At 37.6% G+C, this 18,318-nt stretch overlaps 1 protein-coding gene across 15 annotated transcripts in view; it reads left to right on the top strand.

Moving 5' to 3' along the window:
* The window catches only part of NUMB (NUMB endocytic adaptor protein), an 89,735-nt gene that overhangs the window by 54,085 nt on the left and 17,332 nt on the right, over nt 1-18,318 (top strand). For 9 of the 15 annotated variants that reach the window (XM_064424488.1, XM_064424483.1, XM_064424494.1 and 6 more), the window contains exons 2-4: nt 966-1,109; nt 12,969-13,043; nt 18,185-18,262. In XM_064424488.1, coding sequence (XP_064280558.1) covers nt 984-1,109; nt 12,969-13,043; nt 18,185-18,262 — 279 coding nt within the window. In that variant the 5' untranslated portion in view covers nt 966-983. The remainder of the gene's footprint in view (nt 1-965; nt 1,110-12,968; nt 13,044-18,184; nt 18,263-18,318) is intronic. The other 6 variants (XM_064424493.1, XM_064424486.1, XM_064424492.1 and 3 more) reach the window with 2 other exon arrangements.

Genomic DNA, 18,318 nt, shown 5'->3' with positions numbered 1-18,318 from the left:
CAGCCATTGACACCTGTAAATATCTATATTCTGTAGTTTATTCAGTCTAATGGGAAATATGCATATGTAATCCAATTAGATTTTGCTGCCTTGCATTCTGCAGCATCTTTTTTTTTTCAATCAAAATGAGATTTCATGGTTGTGAGAAGGCTTCTTTTTTAGGAATGACGACCAAGTCTCAAGTAGCCTTTCAGTATGGCTTCAGTACTCCCCACTTTGTATCCCATATGATTTTACTTCTTTAGGTAAATATCGAGTCTTTTTATTAGCAGTAATTTCACTGATAGCTTCTTGGCTAACTGCAATTTGAGTCTAGTAAAGGTAAGCAAGTCTAAAGCTGAGATTGGATTGTATATAGAAATTGATACATAAAGGCATAGTGTATATGAAGTTTTGAATTCTAGTGCAGCACTGTCTTCCCCTTTTGAAGAAATGCATTTGTGATTAAGCCACAAGAATTCTACCAGTAGACTAAGGGTTGGACTGTTCCCCTCAGTAAAAGTGTGAACTTATCTCTTGTACTTAATGAACAGCACAAGCACCTGATTTTAGGAGCAGTTTTAGAGCTATGAATCCTTGCCTTGCATGAGTGCCTTGGAAGCTTTTGCTATTGGTGTCCTGCTTGGTTGCTTTAGGTGGGTGTTTAAAAAACTCTTCAGAGCTTCTCTGTCAGCTATTTTAGGTAACCATATGCTCCCACTAATACTTATTCCTGGGTGAAATGCTTCAGTTGCTGTGGAAAGATGTTAAACAAGTAATGTGGATTTGTGTTTTCTGTTTTGAAGTGAATACCCATCTTTCTCTGAATCTGTGTCCAGAATATTTTCCTCTCACAGAGGCCCTTCCATTCATCTTTGCAAAAGCTCAGGTTTTCTACAGCGTCATTTGTCATGATGGTGATTGACCCAAAGTGGTTAAATATGTGTTTGGTGCCTATTGGCAGTATTCTTTTTTTCTTCTTCTAGGACGTGAAAATCTGAGAAATGAACAAATTACGGCAAAGCTTTAGGAGAAAGAAAGATGTCTATGTCCCAGAGGCCAGCAGGCCTCATCAGTGGCAGACTGACGAAGAAGGCGTTCGTACTGGCAAGTGTAGCTTTCCTGTTAAGGTAAGAGTTACTGCCCTTCTTTTGGATATCCATGGTTTTGGTACTCTTGCTATGAATTGTTATTTGGGTTTTTTTGGCAAGCATAAGCCAGACACATGCTTCATTACACACTGACCTATTTTACAGTTGGCTCTCATTGCAGAGGATGTGGCTTCTTTCTTAAAATCAAATGGCTCATGTAACAAATGCCTTGGAAAACCAGTCTGAGATATCCCACATTATTATCTAGTTGAACTAAGTCATGTAGCTTGCAATATTTGTCTTAATTTTTCTGTAAGATCAGAAATTATAGCCCTCTTGGATTTTGTGAAATGGTACTCAGTTCTCTCTGTTAAAAGTGTAGTTGTGTGTACAGTTTGACTTCTAAGGTAAGTGATGGGCTGTGCTTGGAAAGCAATCCTTCCTCCCTCTCGATAATTGAAAATATTTTCAAGTAACACCTGGGATTTCAGCCAGTGCATGAGGTTAGAGGCACTTGCTAACTTCTGAGAATGCCTCTGTGCTACGATCTTGTGTGTGTATATTGCAGACTATTAATGCATATGAAACTGAAATTACTTTTTAAAATTCTGGTAACTCATTCCAGATTAACAGAGTATTATAAATATATATTTTCTTTTTTTTGTGTCCAATTCTCCTTCCTCTTTCTTTAAGAAACAATAATTTAATACTTTAGAATAGTATTTAATATTAATACTTAATAAATACCAGAATAAAAATAAATATCAAATTTTCAGTGTCTTGTTGCATGTGCTCCCCTTTCTTCCTCAAGGTACACTAATAGTAGATCTACAATAGGTTGGAAACAGATGACACTTGAGGAAAACTATGGGTTAAATATCGATGTACAAGGAACACAGTCTATGGTTCTGACACCTATGGGCCTTCCATTAGTTTTTCTCTGTATTATGCTTAAAGTAATTCTGTCTGATAGTTAAAGATGTGATGCTGCTAGGTGGAATTCTTTGAACTGACTGTGGCATGTTTTTGTGAAGTTGTGGATTGGTAGGTATGGTAAGTAGGAGATAACTTTCACACGAGGTGAATGCCCTGCTTTACCCTACTAGAGCTGCTTTTGTGCTTTTACATGTTCTCAAGTGTATACAGCATTTCTAGTTCATGACTGCTTGCATATTTTTGTCTTGAGTTATTTTTCTGCTAAGAGGAAGGAACTGTAATTCAGTCCTGAACAGAGATGGTGTTTTGCCAAAGCTTTGAAAGTAATTGCTCTGAGAAAGCTCAAACTTAGATTAAGGTTTAACACTATCTAGGAGACAACAGAGCTGTAAGTTTGAGGATGGTGATTTTTTCATAACTTAGGCATTGCACAGGTTGAAAAGCAGAGTGCTCAATTTCTAGGCATTTAGTTTTATTCAGACTTTTTCAGTCCTTTACTGAACACAAAGGGTGTGAACCACTCCACACTGTTAAAAGACTGACTTTTTTTAAACTCTCAGTCAGGACTTGCACTTCTAATGACAAGTGCTTCCTGTATTTAAATTAAGTATTCATCTATTCTGGGCACATGTACCCAAAGTCCGAAAAGGTTTTGGCCTATTCTGTGCTGAAAAGGCGTAGAAATGGATGAACCTTTGCATCCTGTCACCAAAATGGGACTTATGTGCACTCATTAGTCTGCTTTTAATTGGAAATCACAGAATTGATTTAATTTGTTCTTTGGGAAAAAATGTTTTTAAGGTAAAAGTAAGGGACATTTCTTGATTCGGTCAGAATGGTAGAGTATTAATATCCAAAGAACTTGCAATTAGGTGAAAACTTAAATTCAGAACAATTTAATATTAAGAGGCATTTTGTCTTACTCGATTAGAATTTATTGTCCAATATAGTGTGCCTTGATATGGACAAAGTGGAAATTTTTATAAGGTTTGAGATGCAGAGTGGGTGTGAACTGGTGTTGAATAGATAGAGACAGGAAGTGTGCCATTGTGAGGGAACAAGATAAACCAGATGTAGAGTCATCGCTTTAGTGGGTGGTACTGTATTTTGCTCACAGAAAGAATAGAACTTTTCGCTATTGAAGGAGAGTATCCTGTTACGCCTGTCTTGGGTGTTTTTTGGGAATTCATACATTCCAGGAAAATTATGCAGTCTCCTATGTCCTTAAATATCTGATGGGGTGACTTCTCTTCCTGATGCTCCTCAGTGGAGCAGGACAAAGTGAGATATTTTGGGAAGAATGGTTAATAAATAGGAATGCATTCAAATATGAGAGATGGTGAATAGACCTGAGTTTTCTTTAAGTATTGCAGTGGGAATTCCAAAGTGGTCCATTGTCTGTAGTGTAGCTGCTCAACCACACTTGAATATGTTGGAGGAGCTGGGGAGGGGGCGCACAGGATTAGCCTGTTCTTACTTCTTATGATCTGCTTTGCCTGCTCTCTAAAAATAATCTGTGATTCTTTGGAGTTCAAAGCATAACTGAGTAGCAAGATGAGAATCTGGTCTTGCTTTCAGGGATGGTGATGACTTCATCTGTACTCAGTGAAGACCTAAGAATTCTTAATAAATGTTGCTGCAGCTGTCTGTAGGATTTTCTGTTTGAAAGCAAAATACATGAGACTGGTGTGGTAGCAGCCAAGCTGTGGGCTTTGTTACTTCTAATGCTTGCTATTTTATATAGGTAAGACTCTAATATACTTTTTTTTTAAGATAGAGACAGGAGACTAGTGCAAACATGTAAGGGAACATTTGTTCTTGGTTTCTCTTGTAAAAAAAAAAAAGATCTTTTAAATTGGTTTGGTTTTTAACTTCTTGCCTTTGGGCATTTATATTTTGCCTAGAGCTTGAGTGTTTGTAGAGTGCTACCACAGATTCATCCTTTTTTAGACATTACAGAGCATGTGGAAACACTTTGAAAGTCATGTTGCAGATAGGATTTCATCCTGCCTTCGGGCTTCACTCTGTGAGTGTTGGACAGGGACTCCAGTAGCTGCCTATTCATTGTGCTTGGAGGATGCTGTACTGCAAACAGATTTAATGTTACTGAAAGGTTTTCTATGTTGACATGTTTCTTGAAGGTCTTCCTGCACTGTGTCCACAGCTGATCTCTATTGTTGAAGTCATTAATTGTTGTGTTGGATTTTGAGCAAATCTGATACATCTATGGATTGTCTTCCCTTTGGGAGAGAAGATGCTCTGTGGAAAGTACCAGTAAAATTCCTGTTATGTTCCTTTATGTTGCTTTGAAATTCAGGGAAGTAGATTTGGTCCACAGTTGGTTCTCTCCAGTGCTGTGCTCATAAATTTGGAGGTGGTGATAATCATGAATGAATACTGTTCTTTTAGTCAGTAGCATTCCTTTTTGTTAATAGTCTGGTTGGTGGGGCTGTGTTACAGGTTGCCAGGTATTGATTGTATTTTCTCGGTCATCTTAGTGTGTGTAGATGTAATTACAGATAGTTCTTCTCTGTGTTGGAAATCTAACCACACCTGAGGTGGTAACCTGACACTCAGACATAGGGCTGTGCAGTGGCTGCTGCTTTCCTGCAGAGCTCTTCTGTGTAAACTGCTTTGAATCTGCCAAAGTTAGATTGAAAGAAGAGCCAAGGAGAGAAGTCCTGTCTGTCAGCAGAGGTGTGGAAAGGATGTTAAACTTGTACTTAGAAGAGTGACTTGCAGATTTTTGCTATTCCATTGGGAACTTGAATGGTGATGCTCTCCTAACTTTGGTGTTGTGAAGGCGTAATACCTTGCAGCTTTTATAGGTGTTCAACCAGAGTTGCCCCATTATTAAACGTGGCACTGGTACATCTCTTGCAGTCTGTGCATAAGTCTGTTTTCAGGGACAAACTCTTTTCCACTGTCCTGACAAACTGATAGGTAAATACTATGTTTCAGTAGTGAATCCTTTCTCTGGGAGAAAAACAGTATCAGATTCATGCAATATATAGAGGTATTAGATGAAGATATTGTATTTAGAAGTTGAATGTTCTAACAGACATTACAGCTGTGCTTATCAGCACTATAATTTATTTATACACAATTTTATACATTAGAATTGCAACAAATGAAGTTCATTGACATACACATTTTCAAACTTGCTTTCTTGCTCCAGACACTACCTCACTGAAAACATGCAGCTGTTCTGTGGTATAATGACTGAAATATTTGACACTAGGGCTTCTTTTGTGTGAAAAGCCTTTTCGAGTGTCCCTCTGGGTAAGTGGTTTTCATTCATACAAATGCTCTTTGGAGTAACTGGTCTGTGAAATTTATATCAGAAAAATTAGGTCATTTCCTTCTACCTAAGAGAACTAAACAAACAAAACATTTGCAAATTCTTGGTAGTTCTGACCAAAAGGATGTGTTAAACAGAATATTAACAGCTGGTTACTGCCTGGTGTTCTAGAAGATGCAGCAGTACTGTGTGTCTTGGATAATTTAATTTGTTTTGTTCTGTCACTTCCATGTTCTTGGTGGTCAGTCTCTTTTGACCTTAAGGCATCTAAGTCTACTGCTTTATATCACCTGCACGTTTGCTTGACCTAGAAGGCTAAAGATGTTGGTGAAAAAGCTGATGGAAGAGTAAGAAACCATATTTCTGTCTCTGGGATCCAGGGTTTGCTGCTGAGTACCTGGTATCATTGGAGTTGGCCTTTACACTGAATTTGATTTCTGTGTTAGTGTTGATAAATAACAATTGTATGGATGCAGTTGTACTTTTGTATATAAAATAATTGACTTTTCAGAACAAGTACTCTTGAACTGTATCCTGTCTAACCTTGCTTTGATGGGAGATGTTTGGAAGACACTGTGTTGCTTTGTGGTCAAGAAGAGGCAGAGAGAAAGGGAACAGCTGGCACAAGCACTGTAGAGTATCCTCACTGGGACCTGTGAATGTCAGTTCTCATCCCGGTCAGGTTGCTGAGCCATACGTGGCACTGCTGAAACCACCATCAGTAGGAGCTAGGGTATTGTGGTCACTTTGCTTTGTGTTCTCACACCACTTGTGGCTGCCCAGGTGTCCCTGTTTCATTTTGAAATTTGCAATATTGAACTTTATTGCTTCATGTTAAATTTATAAATCTCATATTAAAAATAACTTCTTATATTTAACAAGTTTATAAAGACAGCTTACATTCTGTTTCTCCAGGTCAGAAAGACTGGTGACACCAGCACAGGTGACTGTGGTTTTTGTTTTATGTCTTAAATGCACTTCTAGTTTGAAATAATAGCTGTGAAAGAATTTACCAGCGTGATGCTGAAGTGCCTTTAAGTTAAGCATGTGATACTTTTCACTGTGAAAGCCTGAGGTACTTGAATAGTCTTTGGAAACTATGTTAAGTATTTTTAAGAAGTTAATGTGACAAATCTGCTGATTTCTGAAATGTTGTACAGCCTTACACATTAAACACTAGAAATCTCTACCTCTGAAGGCATGAACTCATGCTAGCAATGAACAGTAATCATTCCTATTGAATGCTAACCCTCAGCAAGCCATGGCACACGTTTAAAAGATCCTGCAGCATTTAATGTCACAGGAAAAAGGCTGAAGTCGGCTAATTATAGAAGATGGTGATTATAATGGAAGGTGTGAAGCTTACCTCCAATATATTTGTATGCATTTTTGTCATGGCTAAAAGGAATGTAAGGCGATCCCTATTTTTTAAGCTTTTTACCCTAGTGTCCAACCCTTAGTTTTGTTTGAATGGCCTTGCAAGCAAGAAGTTTTAAAGGAAGCTTCTTGTTTAGTTTTAAAAGCCTCCTGTCTTTTGGCAAAGGTGAAATTCTTAAATAGTTTTATAAACTTCAGGTTGTTTTAAAGATAGGACAATTAAAATGGTTTGGATTGCCTTGCAGAAATATTTATTTAAAATGTAATTTAGATGTTGGAAATGAAAAAGTTCTCCTTGGGTTATACTTTTTAATTATTTTTTTTAAAATTAGGAGATCCTCAGTGTCGTACATGGAAATTGAATTTTTTGCAGGAGTTGAAGAGAAGGTACAGTGTGCACCTGTACAGTGTGTGTATAAAACTTCATGCTATCAACACTTGATTTTCCTTTATATTTTTTTCTTTTTTTTAAAAGAAAGTTTTAAACTTACTAAATAGTGCTGAATTACTGGAAAAATAGGAATTGCACATCAGAGCATACAGTTGAAAACCAAAGTCTGACAGTGCATCTGTGAAGCTGTGATGGGACTGGGAGAAAGAGTGTGTTTAGCTGCATCAAGGGAAATTTAGGATATGCATTATCAATAACAACTCAGCAAAATAAGATCCCCTTCTAGAGTGAGACATATAAACTACAGGGTAGCAGGTCTAGCCTTTTGATCTTCAGTTACAGAAATGTCATAATACTTCAAGGCTGACTTCTCTGATGTAGATGTGGAAGTAGATCCTGCCCTGAAGCGAGTGCTGTCCTACATAACTTTCTGAGCTCCCTCTCTGCCTCATTTTAGGGATTTATAGGAAAATGAAAAATATAGCATTTGTATATCCTGTACTGAGCTTCTTCATTGCATCTTCAGTATTCCTGACTCACAATGTTTTTTCTGTTGGCAGTGATAGAAGTCGTGTGAGAACCAGTACGTGAAATGCTCAGTGTGGCTCTTAGGTGGGTGTGATATAAAAAATAGAGAGAACTACTTTAGGTAGTTCTAAAGGCACTGCTTTAGATTCTTTTGATCCTCATTATTCAGAGTCATTTAGCAGTCATAGGCTGCTACAGTTCCTGTTTTGGGAGTTTTAACAGGTTGGTGAGACATTTTGATTTCTGGTAACGTGTGTAGCATCCTAACTAACCTATGGCTTTGACTAAGCAAAATTAAACTTTGTTGGTGCTTAATCATAGAGTTCCTGTTGTCTGTCCTTCTACGGCAGACAACTTCTGTTGTCTGAGCAAACTTTTGTTTCAAACTAATAAATTTAGAAAGCAGGAGCATAGGTATGAGAGGAGAGAAATAAAATATTGAACATTGGAATGTAAGTATTAGAAGTCAGTAGAAAAGTAGCTCAGCTTTAAGATATATCCAGGATTTCTGGATTTAAGCTTATGTCTACTTGCAATACAGCATTTCAATCTGGAACTTAGGTGCTCAGGCTTTAATTCTTGAGCAATGCCAATTCTAGAAGCATATCTGCGCATGTAGATATCAAGGAGTCAGCCTTACTGTTGCAAATAATACACCAGAACTTCCACAGAGGAAGAAAGAGGAATGTCGTTGCCTCTAGGAAAAATACCAAGAAATGCTGGTGTGGTTCTCTTTATGGCAGCTTGTTTCCCAGCACAGGACACCTTGGCCAAGACTTCAAGTAAGCTCATTTCCTGTGTCCCTCTAGTTTCAAATGTAATCCAAAGAACCTAATCTGTTACTGCAAATAAAACAGTGCATGTGAACATCTGCTGATACAGAGGGAACTTCAATTATTTGTGTAGCTGAGTCTGTTTCAAAGAGAGACTGTAAAAGCATATTACCAGACTTGAGCAAACAGAACTGGCTTGAGTGTGTTGTCCAGGTTGAAGGAGCTCTGGTGAAGGATCTTTTTGCCAGCTGTTATTGTTGAACTTCGAAATTTAGAAAACTGAGTCAGCCAAGTATTTGAGGGAGAAATGAAAACAATGATCAGGGCAGTATTGCTTGTACTAGGACACAGATGGTGTTTTATTTCTGACCTGATAGATCAGCCCTTGATGTTTTAGTAGGAGCAATTTCAATAGCATGCATTTGTGAAAAGACAGTAGGAAACCTTCACCAGAAACACTTGACATGGTAACTTGAGTGGTTGGTTTTTAGATGAAGTTGGAAAAAGCTTAATATGTTGAAAAAGAATAATTTTTCTCAAGCACTTTTGAAATTCTAAGGATGCTTTGCTGTGTGCCAGTTTAACTTGTTCCTGTGTCAATTGCTTTATGTTCGGTTTGAGATTGGTACCAAACACCACCTTCAGCAAAAACGAACATGAAAATCACTGATGAAGAGGGAAAGTTTTTTGGTTTCTGTTTAATTTACTGTACCATAATCTCATCTTCTTTTTGCTAAAAATGTTAATATGAGCAGTGCTTCTATTTAATAACGTTCGCATTAAGGACTTTTCTCCATCAGCCCCCGGAAGTATTTTATTTGGGTTGGAGCTTTTATGTTATGTTGCTCTGTACGTGGACTCTGCCCACATGGATTTTAGCTTTCTGTAAAAGCACTGGTGCTTAATTTCTGGTATAACGATTAAATCTCTTACAGAACAACTTATGTCCGAGAATTGCTGATGTCATGACTGTCATTCACTGGTTGCTATGGAAATTAAGTAGGAGTGCATTCAATATTAATACTGCATTCTTGCTATGTGCATTTTCCTGATGGAAAAGTACTCACTTTCTCCAGGAATTCTAGCTGCAGCAATCCCTGTGACAAGAAATGCTCTTTGCAAATATGTCAGAGGTACTCCTTTCCTTACTGTTCTCAGTCATCATCCACCACAGTATGGCTTAGGCAGTTCTGTGGATCTCTGTGTACCCAGTACTTACATGTCCCAGTCCTTGAGTGTGTTTGTGATAATGTGCTGTCATAGATTTGCATGAGATTTTACTTATATAGGACAGTCTCTGCCCAGGCACTTCAACAGTATGTTTCTTCTCCTCTAGTTTGAACAGGAGGTTCCTTTCAAAGATCCAGAAAGGTTCTGTATAGAAGTGTGGGATTGGTGTATCTGCTTTAAAGTGGTTTCCATGTAATCCTTTTCCGGTGATGTAACAACAGAGTTTAACAATAATTTATTTTTCTGAAGTCCTGAATTCTGGTGTTTAACTTTCCTTTCTGACTCTTAACTAGTAGCTGCATTTCCTTTATTAAATTTTGAAATGTCACTCATAAAATGCTGCTGCACTAGTAAGTTGAGCCAATATTTCAAATTTAAGGCTAAGCTGAGATAGATTTACCATTAAGCGCTTCTGTTTAAAATATAAACACTGGAAGAGGTTTCAGTTTTGACAGTTTCTTGCCAGTCTTCTTGAGGAAATATTTTTGTCTTTGATTACAATCCATTAAACGCCAGATAAATATTGCAGCACAGGAGCTGTGTGTATCTACTCTCAGACTGATGAAAGAAGTTTGAAGACTTGGAAGGGGACCTGCTGCTTAAGGGGCATTTGGCTATGAAAAGAAGAGGACCACAGCGTTCTGGTTATAGAATTAAAATTTATTTTTATAAGAAAGAAAAGTATATTGGCACGTATGAGCAATTAACACATCACCATTCCATCCCAGAAAAATTAGAAACCAAAGCAAGAGGAATTTTGAAATTGCTGTAAGATGTTCAAGGCCAGTGCTAATGATGAGCTTTTGGCTTCTGCAGAACTGGCTTCTGCAATGGCAAGAACAAATTTTTTTCTCTTTGTATGAAGAGCTAGAACTGTAACATGTAAATGCAAACAAAGTACCTTTTGTCCTCTATATCATAAAGAAGTATTGTGTGACAGTGTAATTTATTTTAAAATTCAGAATTGATTGATGCTCAATGAGGTCTGTGGATTGTACCCCTTTGGTGTGGATAGATGCACTTGATATGTGTAATAATGTCTCCATTCACAGGAGGGGAAGCAGTATTGAAAACTGCTGCTAAACTTGCTGTCTCCAGCAGCAGTGGCATGACTGATTGCTGGAAGTTGGAACATGGGGCTTGAATAGAGGTTTGGCAACACAGGGGAGAATGGTTGTCTGTTTTGCAGTGTGACATGAGGCAATATTTACCCTGTTCCATTTCTCCCTTTTCCAAGCAAAAGGCAGGTTGCCAAGTACAGGGGCTGAATAGTTTGAATCTTCAGTTGGAAACATGCTGGCTACACTCAAGTAATAGGTCAGGAAATCTGAAAGTTGCCTTCTATATGGATGATACAAATGGTCATGCAAACTAGATGGTTTATTCCTTACACATATTTTTTCCTGTCCAGTACAGACCTCAGTCTTGTTCCTGTCTATACTATTCTCTTCTTAAAGAGAAGTTACTGAACACAAAACTTTCTCATGACAAATGTACAAGAGAATTTCTGCATCTGGAACTTCTCCCGGAGAAGTCGTGGCACAACCGAGTAGTTGATGGTGTACATATGTACTTCCAGACACACAGTAATTGCATTTTTAGTTGTTACTGTTTGTGTATTTTTAGGATTAAAATGTTCTGCTTTGTGCTCTGGAGAAGCTAAGATCTTGCGCAAGTGTTCAGCAAGCTCAACTGAGGGAGTACAGTTGCTGTTTTGGCAGCTCCAGCATTCAATTATAAGGCTTCAGCCTCAGAGCTCATTTTGAAAAAGCTCTAAAGAGTCAGATCTTTTATTTACCTTCTAATTTCAGTGCAATTTATTTTTCAAGCTGTTCTCCAGCTGTGAAGGCTGATTTAAATGAAATTCTTCCCAAATTGTTCAATCCACATTTAACTCTGTTTAAAAAAATGCCACATAGTGAGATTTAATGCTAAAGCTCTCTGTCACTTAAGATATTGTAAATCTTTCAGCAGTTTAATGATATATAGAGCTTCCTCTTCTGGAGCATCTTGCCTTGCATGAAAAAACCTCAGCTTTCCAAATTCTATTAAATCTTTGAAACAATCTTGATTTTTTTCCATGTAGTTGAATCTCTCAATCTGAGGGTGCTTCAGTATAGTACTGTGAGTGAAATGGTTTTGTGTCCAACTCTAGGATCCTAATTAATGAAAGAAAATCTAGGAGATTTCAAATAACTCATGACAGAATAGTCTGTTAGAGAGTGCAATTTATTAATAGGTTACTAAACTTGTGTTTATTACTGCATTAAGTGACACAAGCATTGATTCTTGTGTCATATTTTAAAACCAGTTATTCACTCTTTAGCTAGCCTAGAATCTAAATGCTGAATTGCATACAACTCTTACAACGGCAAGTAAATTGGGGAAAGTTTCTTTCACCTATAGCTCTTACTACAAAACATCAGAAAGGTTTTGATAGTTTCTCTGATTTTCTTCAAGCGTTAAGTACTTTGAATAAGGATATGAATTTTTCTGAGAGAACACTTCTTTCACTATCAAAAAAATGATGATTGGAAAAAGCAGGGAAATTGGAAAAATTAAAGCTAAATGTTTGAGTGTAAAATTATCCATTGTACCCTGAACACTACACTCTTGACATATATTTCTTGCAACTGGTTTCTCTATAGACTAATATTATTCTGGGTTATAAATTTAAAAGCTTTGAAGCTTGACGTTTCTATTCACTGTTGTGTTGCTAGGGGGTTTTTGAAGTAGTGCTTAGTAAGATGAATCTGTGGAAAACAGATTTTTTTTTTTAACCCCTCTTTGTAAGAATGATGAATGTCTCAGTGTCCACGTAACAGCCTGTTGTTGTAATGAAGAGAAACAATTTTGGTTTACAGTTTTGAAAACGGGATGGGGAAATTTCTCATATCTGGGCATTACCATGCAAAAATATTTGGTCATCTTACTGTGTAGTGTAATTTGGTTTCCAATACTAAGTACATTTATCATTATTCAAAAATTATTTATTCACCATCGTCTCTATATTGATGCAAGGTTTTCATACTATGCTAGTAAAAAAATTACTAAAGCTCATGATGAATAAGCAGGAAAGCACGGTTTTCAATACTTTCCAATGACGTATTTTCCCCTGACTATGGAAAGTCTTGTCTTTTCCTCCAAATTTCTTGTTGTATTATGCCTTTTTGCTGATGCTGGTGCTCCCATAGATATACACAGTCAAATCCCCAAATTCAGGTTTAAAAGAAGGCTGGCAAAGTGCTGGTAATGTCTGTTGCATCAGCTGCCCTGAGATGAATTCAGAGCTTGGATTAATCAAAATCCCAGGAGTTGAAGGAGCTGCTATTAACCTTTTCTCCCCATACTCTTTCCTGCAGTACTTGGGACACGTTGAAGTGGATGAATCCAGAGGAATGCATATCTGTGAAGATGCTGTGAAGAGGCTGAAATCTGTATGTATATTTGTTTAATGAAAACCTTGGCTTTGGGGCTGTAAGCATTACTGGAAAAGGTCTGTTCGGAGCAGTGCTCCAGCTAAAGACTGAACTTTTGACCCATGTTAGGAGAACAGTTGGCCGGTTTGAGAGCACTGCTGCTCTTGGGGGGACGTGCTAATCTGATGATGAGAGGGAGAGTTACAACTGTTCTTTCTACTTGCAGAAACTATTTGCAAAACAAATGTGTAAAAATTCTCTGTGACCTTTCAGGCTAAGTTGGTACCCACATGGGACTTCAACCATTGTTTTTTAACAGCTTCTCCCTCTCTCTCTTTTCTTCTCCCCCTCTCTCTCTTTCCCTCTGTTGCCTGCCACTTTAATAGTGACTTAATTCACCATTATTATACAAAATATTACTTGTTTTAGGATGCTTTTTTTTTCTAATGCACTGCAGCATTGTAGTTGTGCATGAAATAATCTGGCTTGCATCTGCTCAAAGTGGCCTGAAGGCTGCCTAATTCTGACATGTCATGAAGTGGGCTGCTCTTAGTTTGGCTTCTGTGAACGTTTGCTCCTGTAAATGGCACTCGTTCAAAGCTCTTTGTATTTCTGTGGCTCATTTGAAGAGGTCTTGTCATCTCTTTCCTGCAGTAATAATACCACAAAATCCTGCGGAAATAGCAAACTCCAGAAAGGCAGTGATCAGTCTGTCAAGGAACTGGGGCTTTAACATCATTGAAAAGAACAGGGGAAAGGACATGAAAAAACTGATTTTTTAATAGACAGAGAACTGCAGTCCTTGTATGACTTCTCTTATATGTTTTATCCATATACATTCTTCAGTATGCATTCAGTGGAAGAAACCCTTGTATCTTTGCAGCTCAACAAAATCCATCAAAGAAGTTCATCAAACCCTTCTGCTGCACTTCTGCTGGTTTAAAATATGTGCCACTGAACATCCCTTTCCTCACCAAGTCTGAGAGCTTAAATGGTTTCCATCTGAACCTGTTTTTCCCTTGTTCCTAGCACACAGCAGAGCATTATAGGTTATCTTTTCTGCCTTCTGTTGTGCTGTAAAGTTTGTGAATTGGTTTAATGCTCTGATTAAAATCAAGTCTTTTCATTCTTTTCTTTCTCAGCTAATGTATAGTAACCTGTTCAAGCTGCATCCCATCTGTTCCCATTCAGTCTGCAGTGATTAGTGATTGATTTTTATTAAAAAGGGCCACAAAATATAAATGAGTTTCTTTGTTCTGTGGATTTAGTTTACGTACCTAAAAGTGCAAGTACTGACCGCATAATCAATTGCATCCGTTTTTGTCTCCGATTTTTTTCTGATTTTCTCAGAGTACTGTTAGCACACCAAATAGCACTGCAGTATCTACTTTGTGCAACTTCTTTCTTTCTCTTCCCTGGGGAGCTATGCTGTGAAGTAGCTGTTCTCTAGTTCATAAAAATCTTACAAGTCCATGAGCCAGCTAAGTGTAGCTAAGCTTATAATTAATGAGACATAGTAAAAGCGTAGCACCCAATTTCTTCTGGAATCTAGATTTCTAGGATTGTGATTTTTGATCACGTGAATGACTGATTCAAACATCAGACTTGGATATCTAACTTTATCTAACTTTTACAGTTAGTCAGCATTTTCTGAAAGTAAATAGTTAGATTTCCTTAATCCATGTTATGTCATTATTCCAAATTGTGGATGGCATGAATTTATCCATTCTCTTAAATTAACTTTTTTCTTCAGATAGTTTTGATTTCTTCTGCTGTTTGCTGTCTATGTGTACACCAAATACAAGTGTGCATCTCTTAAAATTGCTATTTGTCTCCTTTGTCAGTGTTCGAAGTGGAGGTGAATTTCTCTTTGTGCCCCAAGAGGAAGATTCAGATTACTGAAATTACTTTGTGTGCTTTAGTTGCTATCAGATGCAAGGTCCATTTGGAGCTGCTCGCTGCAATTCAAGCCCTGCCCCTCACCCCCAGTATGTGGGTTTGAAACCAGAGGCATTTCTTCAGGACATCACCATTACAGGAAGCTCTGTTCTATACAAGACTCTCTTAATTTAGCAGAAGCCAAACACTGGGTGATATCTCAGCATGTGAGGAATGTGATGAGAAAACAGTTTGTTCTTCTGGTAGTCCCTTGCTTTCACATTACTTAGTTATTTTGATGGACTTTCTCTTGGTTTTGAGAGAGTTACAAGTTTGAGCTGCAGTGCTCAAAATGAAAGACTACCTTAAGGGAAATTGGACTTCACTTTTAATGTGGTTAAATCACATCAAAGTGTGTGTGGGCTGTTTTAAACTTTATTCTCTACATGTAAGGTGTAGGTTTTTAAACCCAGTCAATAAAAATTAGAATTGTTTAAATATTTGTATCCTGTAGCTTCCAAAATTTAAGTTCTGTCTTGTCTTTTCTTATTCTAATAGATAGGTTTTTGCCTCATAATTCTTGCTGTACAACAGTTGGCAATTCATTTGGGGAACTGAAGACTTCTTTTATAGGACTGACTACTGGATTTTAAAAGATTTTGTGGGATTTGCTAAGAAGAATATATAGAACAGTGTTAATCTTGACTTTAGGAATAGTTTAATTACTGCTTTGCTTTTTGAAAGATGCAAACGAATATCTCTGTTTCTTTATTGTGGGAAATAACCTTTCAGGGGATTTTTTTATTACCTGCTCCTTTAATGGGTGTAATTGTTTTTGAGTGCTGCATCTTGCAGAACTTGTAAACAAGTGATGGTGAGCATTTTATTCAGACATTGCTTAATTGACAGCTGAGTACAAGAAGCCACATTTAGCTCAAGAATCCCTCATCCACACTGTACTCTGTTGTTAGTTTTATAGCTCTGAAACTGCACACCAACAATATTGTAATTTTCTGTCTGATGAAATGACATCACAGCCTTATTAACAGATAAAACCCCCTCATATTTAGCTATTAGTTTATTATTAACATGGGTTTATATTATCACCAGAACTTGCATTTTTCCTTAGTGGAGTATTACCAATGTAGCTTACATTATTCCCTTAGTAGAGATACATGGCTAGCTTTATATACATTTAATATCTGGTAAGATTATTGTAGATGGACATGAAGCTGTAAATGGTTTCTTCAGAACCATTTCACTGAATTTAAAATACTTAGTGCCAACTGGAAAGTAACTTTAAGGGCCTTGTTACGTGTATTTGACTCAGGTGTGGGAACATCATATAAAGACAAAAGTGTACTCTCTCATGTCATTTTGATTTTAAATCAGCTTTAGCTTGTAGTATTGGTTTCTAACTTGCCACTTTTTGTTTTAAATTATGCATTTGTTTTAATATATGTTCTTGTTTTAGCAGGTAAAGAGACATAATTTAATATTTTAAAAAATGCATTAGTTATCTCTAAACTACATTAACTTAGTGTTGTTTAAAATCCATTTTGCATGATGCCTTTTCTATTAACCTTGTCTAGTTTATTTAAAAAATAATCTTGTTTAACAAGCTTTTTTCTGAGAGCAAAATTAACCATCACCTAAAAATGAGGTAGCTTCTGGTGAATCTCTTTAGCTTTTGCTGTCTTTAAAAAGCTGTTATTTAGTGTAATGCAATAGTCATCGCTCAACTTGGCAGCAGCACCCAACCCCTTCTCATTATGTGCACTACATTGTGATTAATCCATTAGTTCCCCTCCTAGTGTTTCAGCATATCCTGTCCAAATACATAACTGTTCCTGCCTCCAAAAGTGCTTAAGCTTTTCAGCTGACTGAGCTTGGAGATGTTCTTTATACAGTGTCTGAGTTGATGTAAATATGTTACAGATACTTGGTAAAATGAAGCAGAGAGGGACACACCTGCAGGGCCGGGAAATGCAAAGCTGAGATGGACACTCCCTCCTTAACTTGGTGTTTCCTGGCTTTTGTTGCCTTGCATCAGAACCATAGCTTTGATTTAAATATAACCTTGTTTATCAATCAATTCTTCAGACACTGCCTCAGGGTATTTGTGGCAATTCTTTAGTACAGTAGTATCAGTGCTGAGCAGGTTGGAATTGCACAGTGTAAATGTGAGGTCAGGGGCTGTCGCAGAGATGCTCCCTGTCTCTTCTGCAATTCTCCACCTCCCTCTCATCACTGCTATAGCAGAGCTTTCTTACAAGTGAGGTAATTTGGAAAGACAGCAGGAGCAGCTCTGTGCTTCACGTCGGCTTCCCTCACACGCGGAGCAGCATGCGGCTGTGCTCTCAGAGCAGCAGGCCTGGTGAAGTGGCCTCTCATGTGGTTTACTTTCCACAGTCTGGTAACAAAATAAAGCTAGTAAACTAAACTGCATGCAAATATGCTTAAAATTGTGTGCTGGCTTTTTCTTAATGTGAATTGGGCAATCGGTATAATTGCGTTCCTGAAGAAATTTAGGAAATTGTAGTTCAGCCTTTGGTATCTTTGCACTTGCCTAACTGTCTCTGCCTGCCTGAGCTGATTTTAAAGGCTGTTCAACTTATCAATTCAGACTTGTAGAATGAATAACTAGTATTTGTATAAATATTGCATAAAGCCGTGGAAGGCTTTAGAGAAGGAGGTCTCATTTGTATTTGAGTTGTACCAGAAGGTTACGATGATAATTCCTTGCTCTTCAGAGAAGACTGCATAAGATGTGAAGCATAAGAGTAGCACGTAAGCCAGAGCAACAAACAAATGGAATAAAATGCAGCAGTACTTACCCTGCTTTATATCAGCCATACATGCTTCTTCAACATACAGAACATTAGCTTTGGGGAAGAGTGATCAATACAGAGCAAATTAGACTGCAATTCTGGAGTTAGAACTTTGCATTTCACAAGAGCCTGTGCAGTATTTTACTTGTTTAACCACCATGTCTGCTGCCAAGTTTGGTTTATAATCTAACCAAAGGGACTAAACAAGGGAGAGTGAAAATAAAGTAACCACTTTGCATGAAATTGGGGCTGAGGTTTTCTTCTTTCCACCAATTTCAGGGCAGTAGCTTGTTAGAATTGTGTGTGTGCCCTTTGATCTGCATTTTCATAGGATTATTTTCACATTTGCCTGTCGCACCTTCTCATGGATAACTCTTAAAACCCCTTCCTTTCCCTCCAAACCCTATTCTTGTGTGTGCTTGTTGGTTTGAAAACCCTGGGACATTTTAGCTACCTACAGTAATAGCGCTCGACTTGTCCCCCCTGTTCCTCCAGGAAAGGAAGTTCTTCAAAGGCTTCTTTGGAAAAGTAAGTTTAATGCCTTGTTTGTGCTTGCACTATAAGGAGTTACATCCCTGGTATAG

Source organism: Passer domesticus, chromosome 6, assembly GCF_036417665.1.
Source record: "Passer domesticus isolate bPasDom1 chromosome 6, bPasDom1.hap1, whole genome shotgun sequence".
Classification (NCBI taxonomy): Eukaryota; Metazoa; Chordata; class Aves; order Passeriformes; family Passeridae; genus Passer; species Passer domesticus.
The sequence above is the reverse complement of the archived record's forward strand: the minus strand, read 5'-3'. Positions and strand labels throughout refer to the sequence as shown.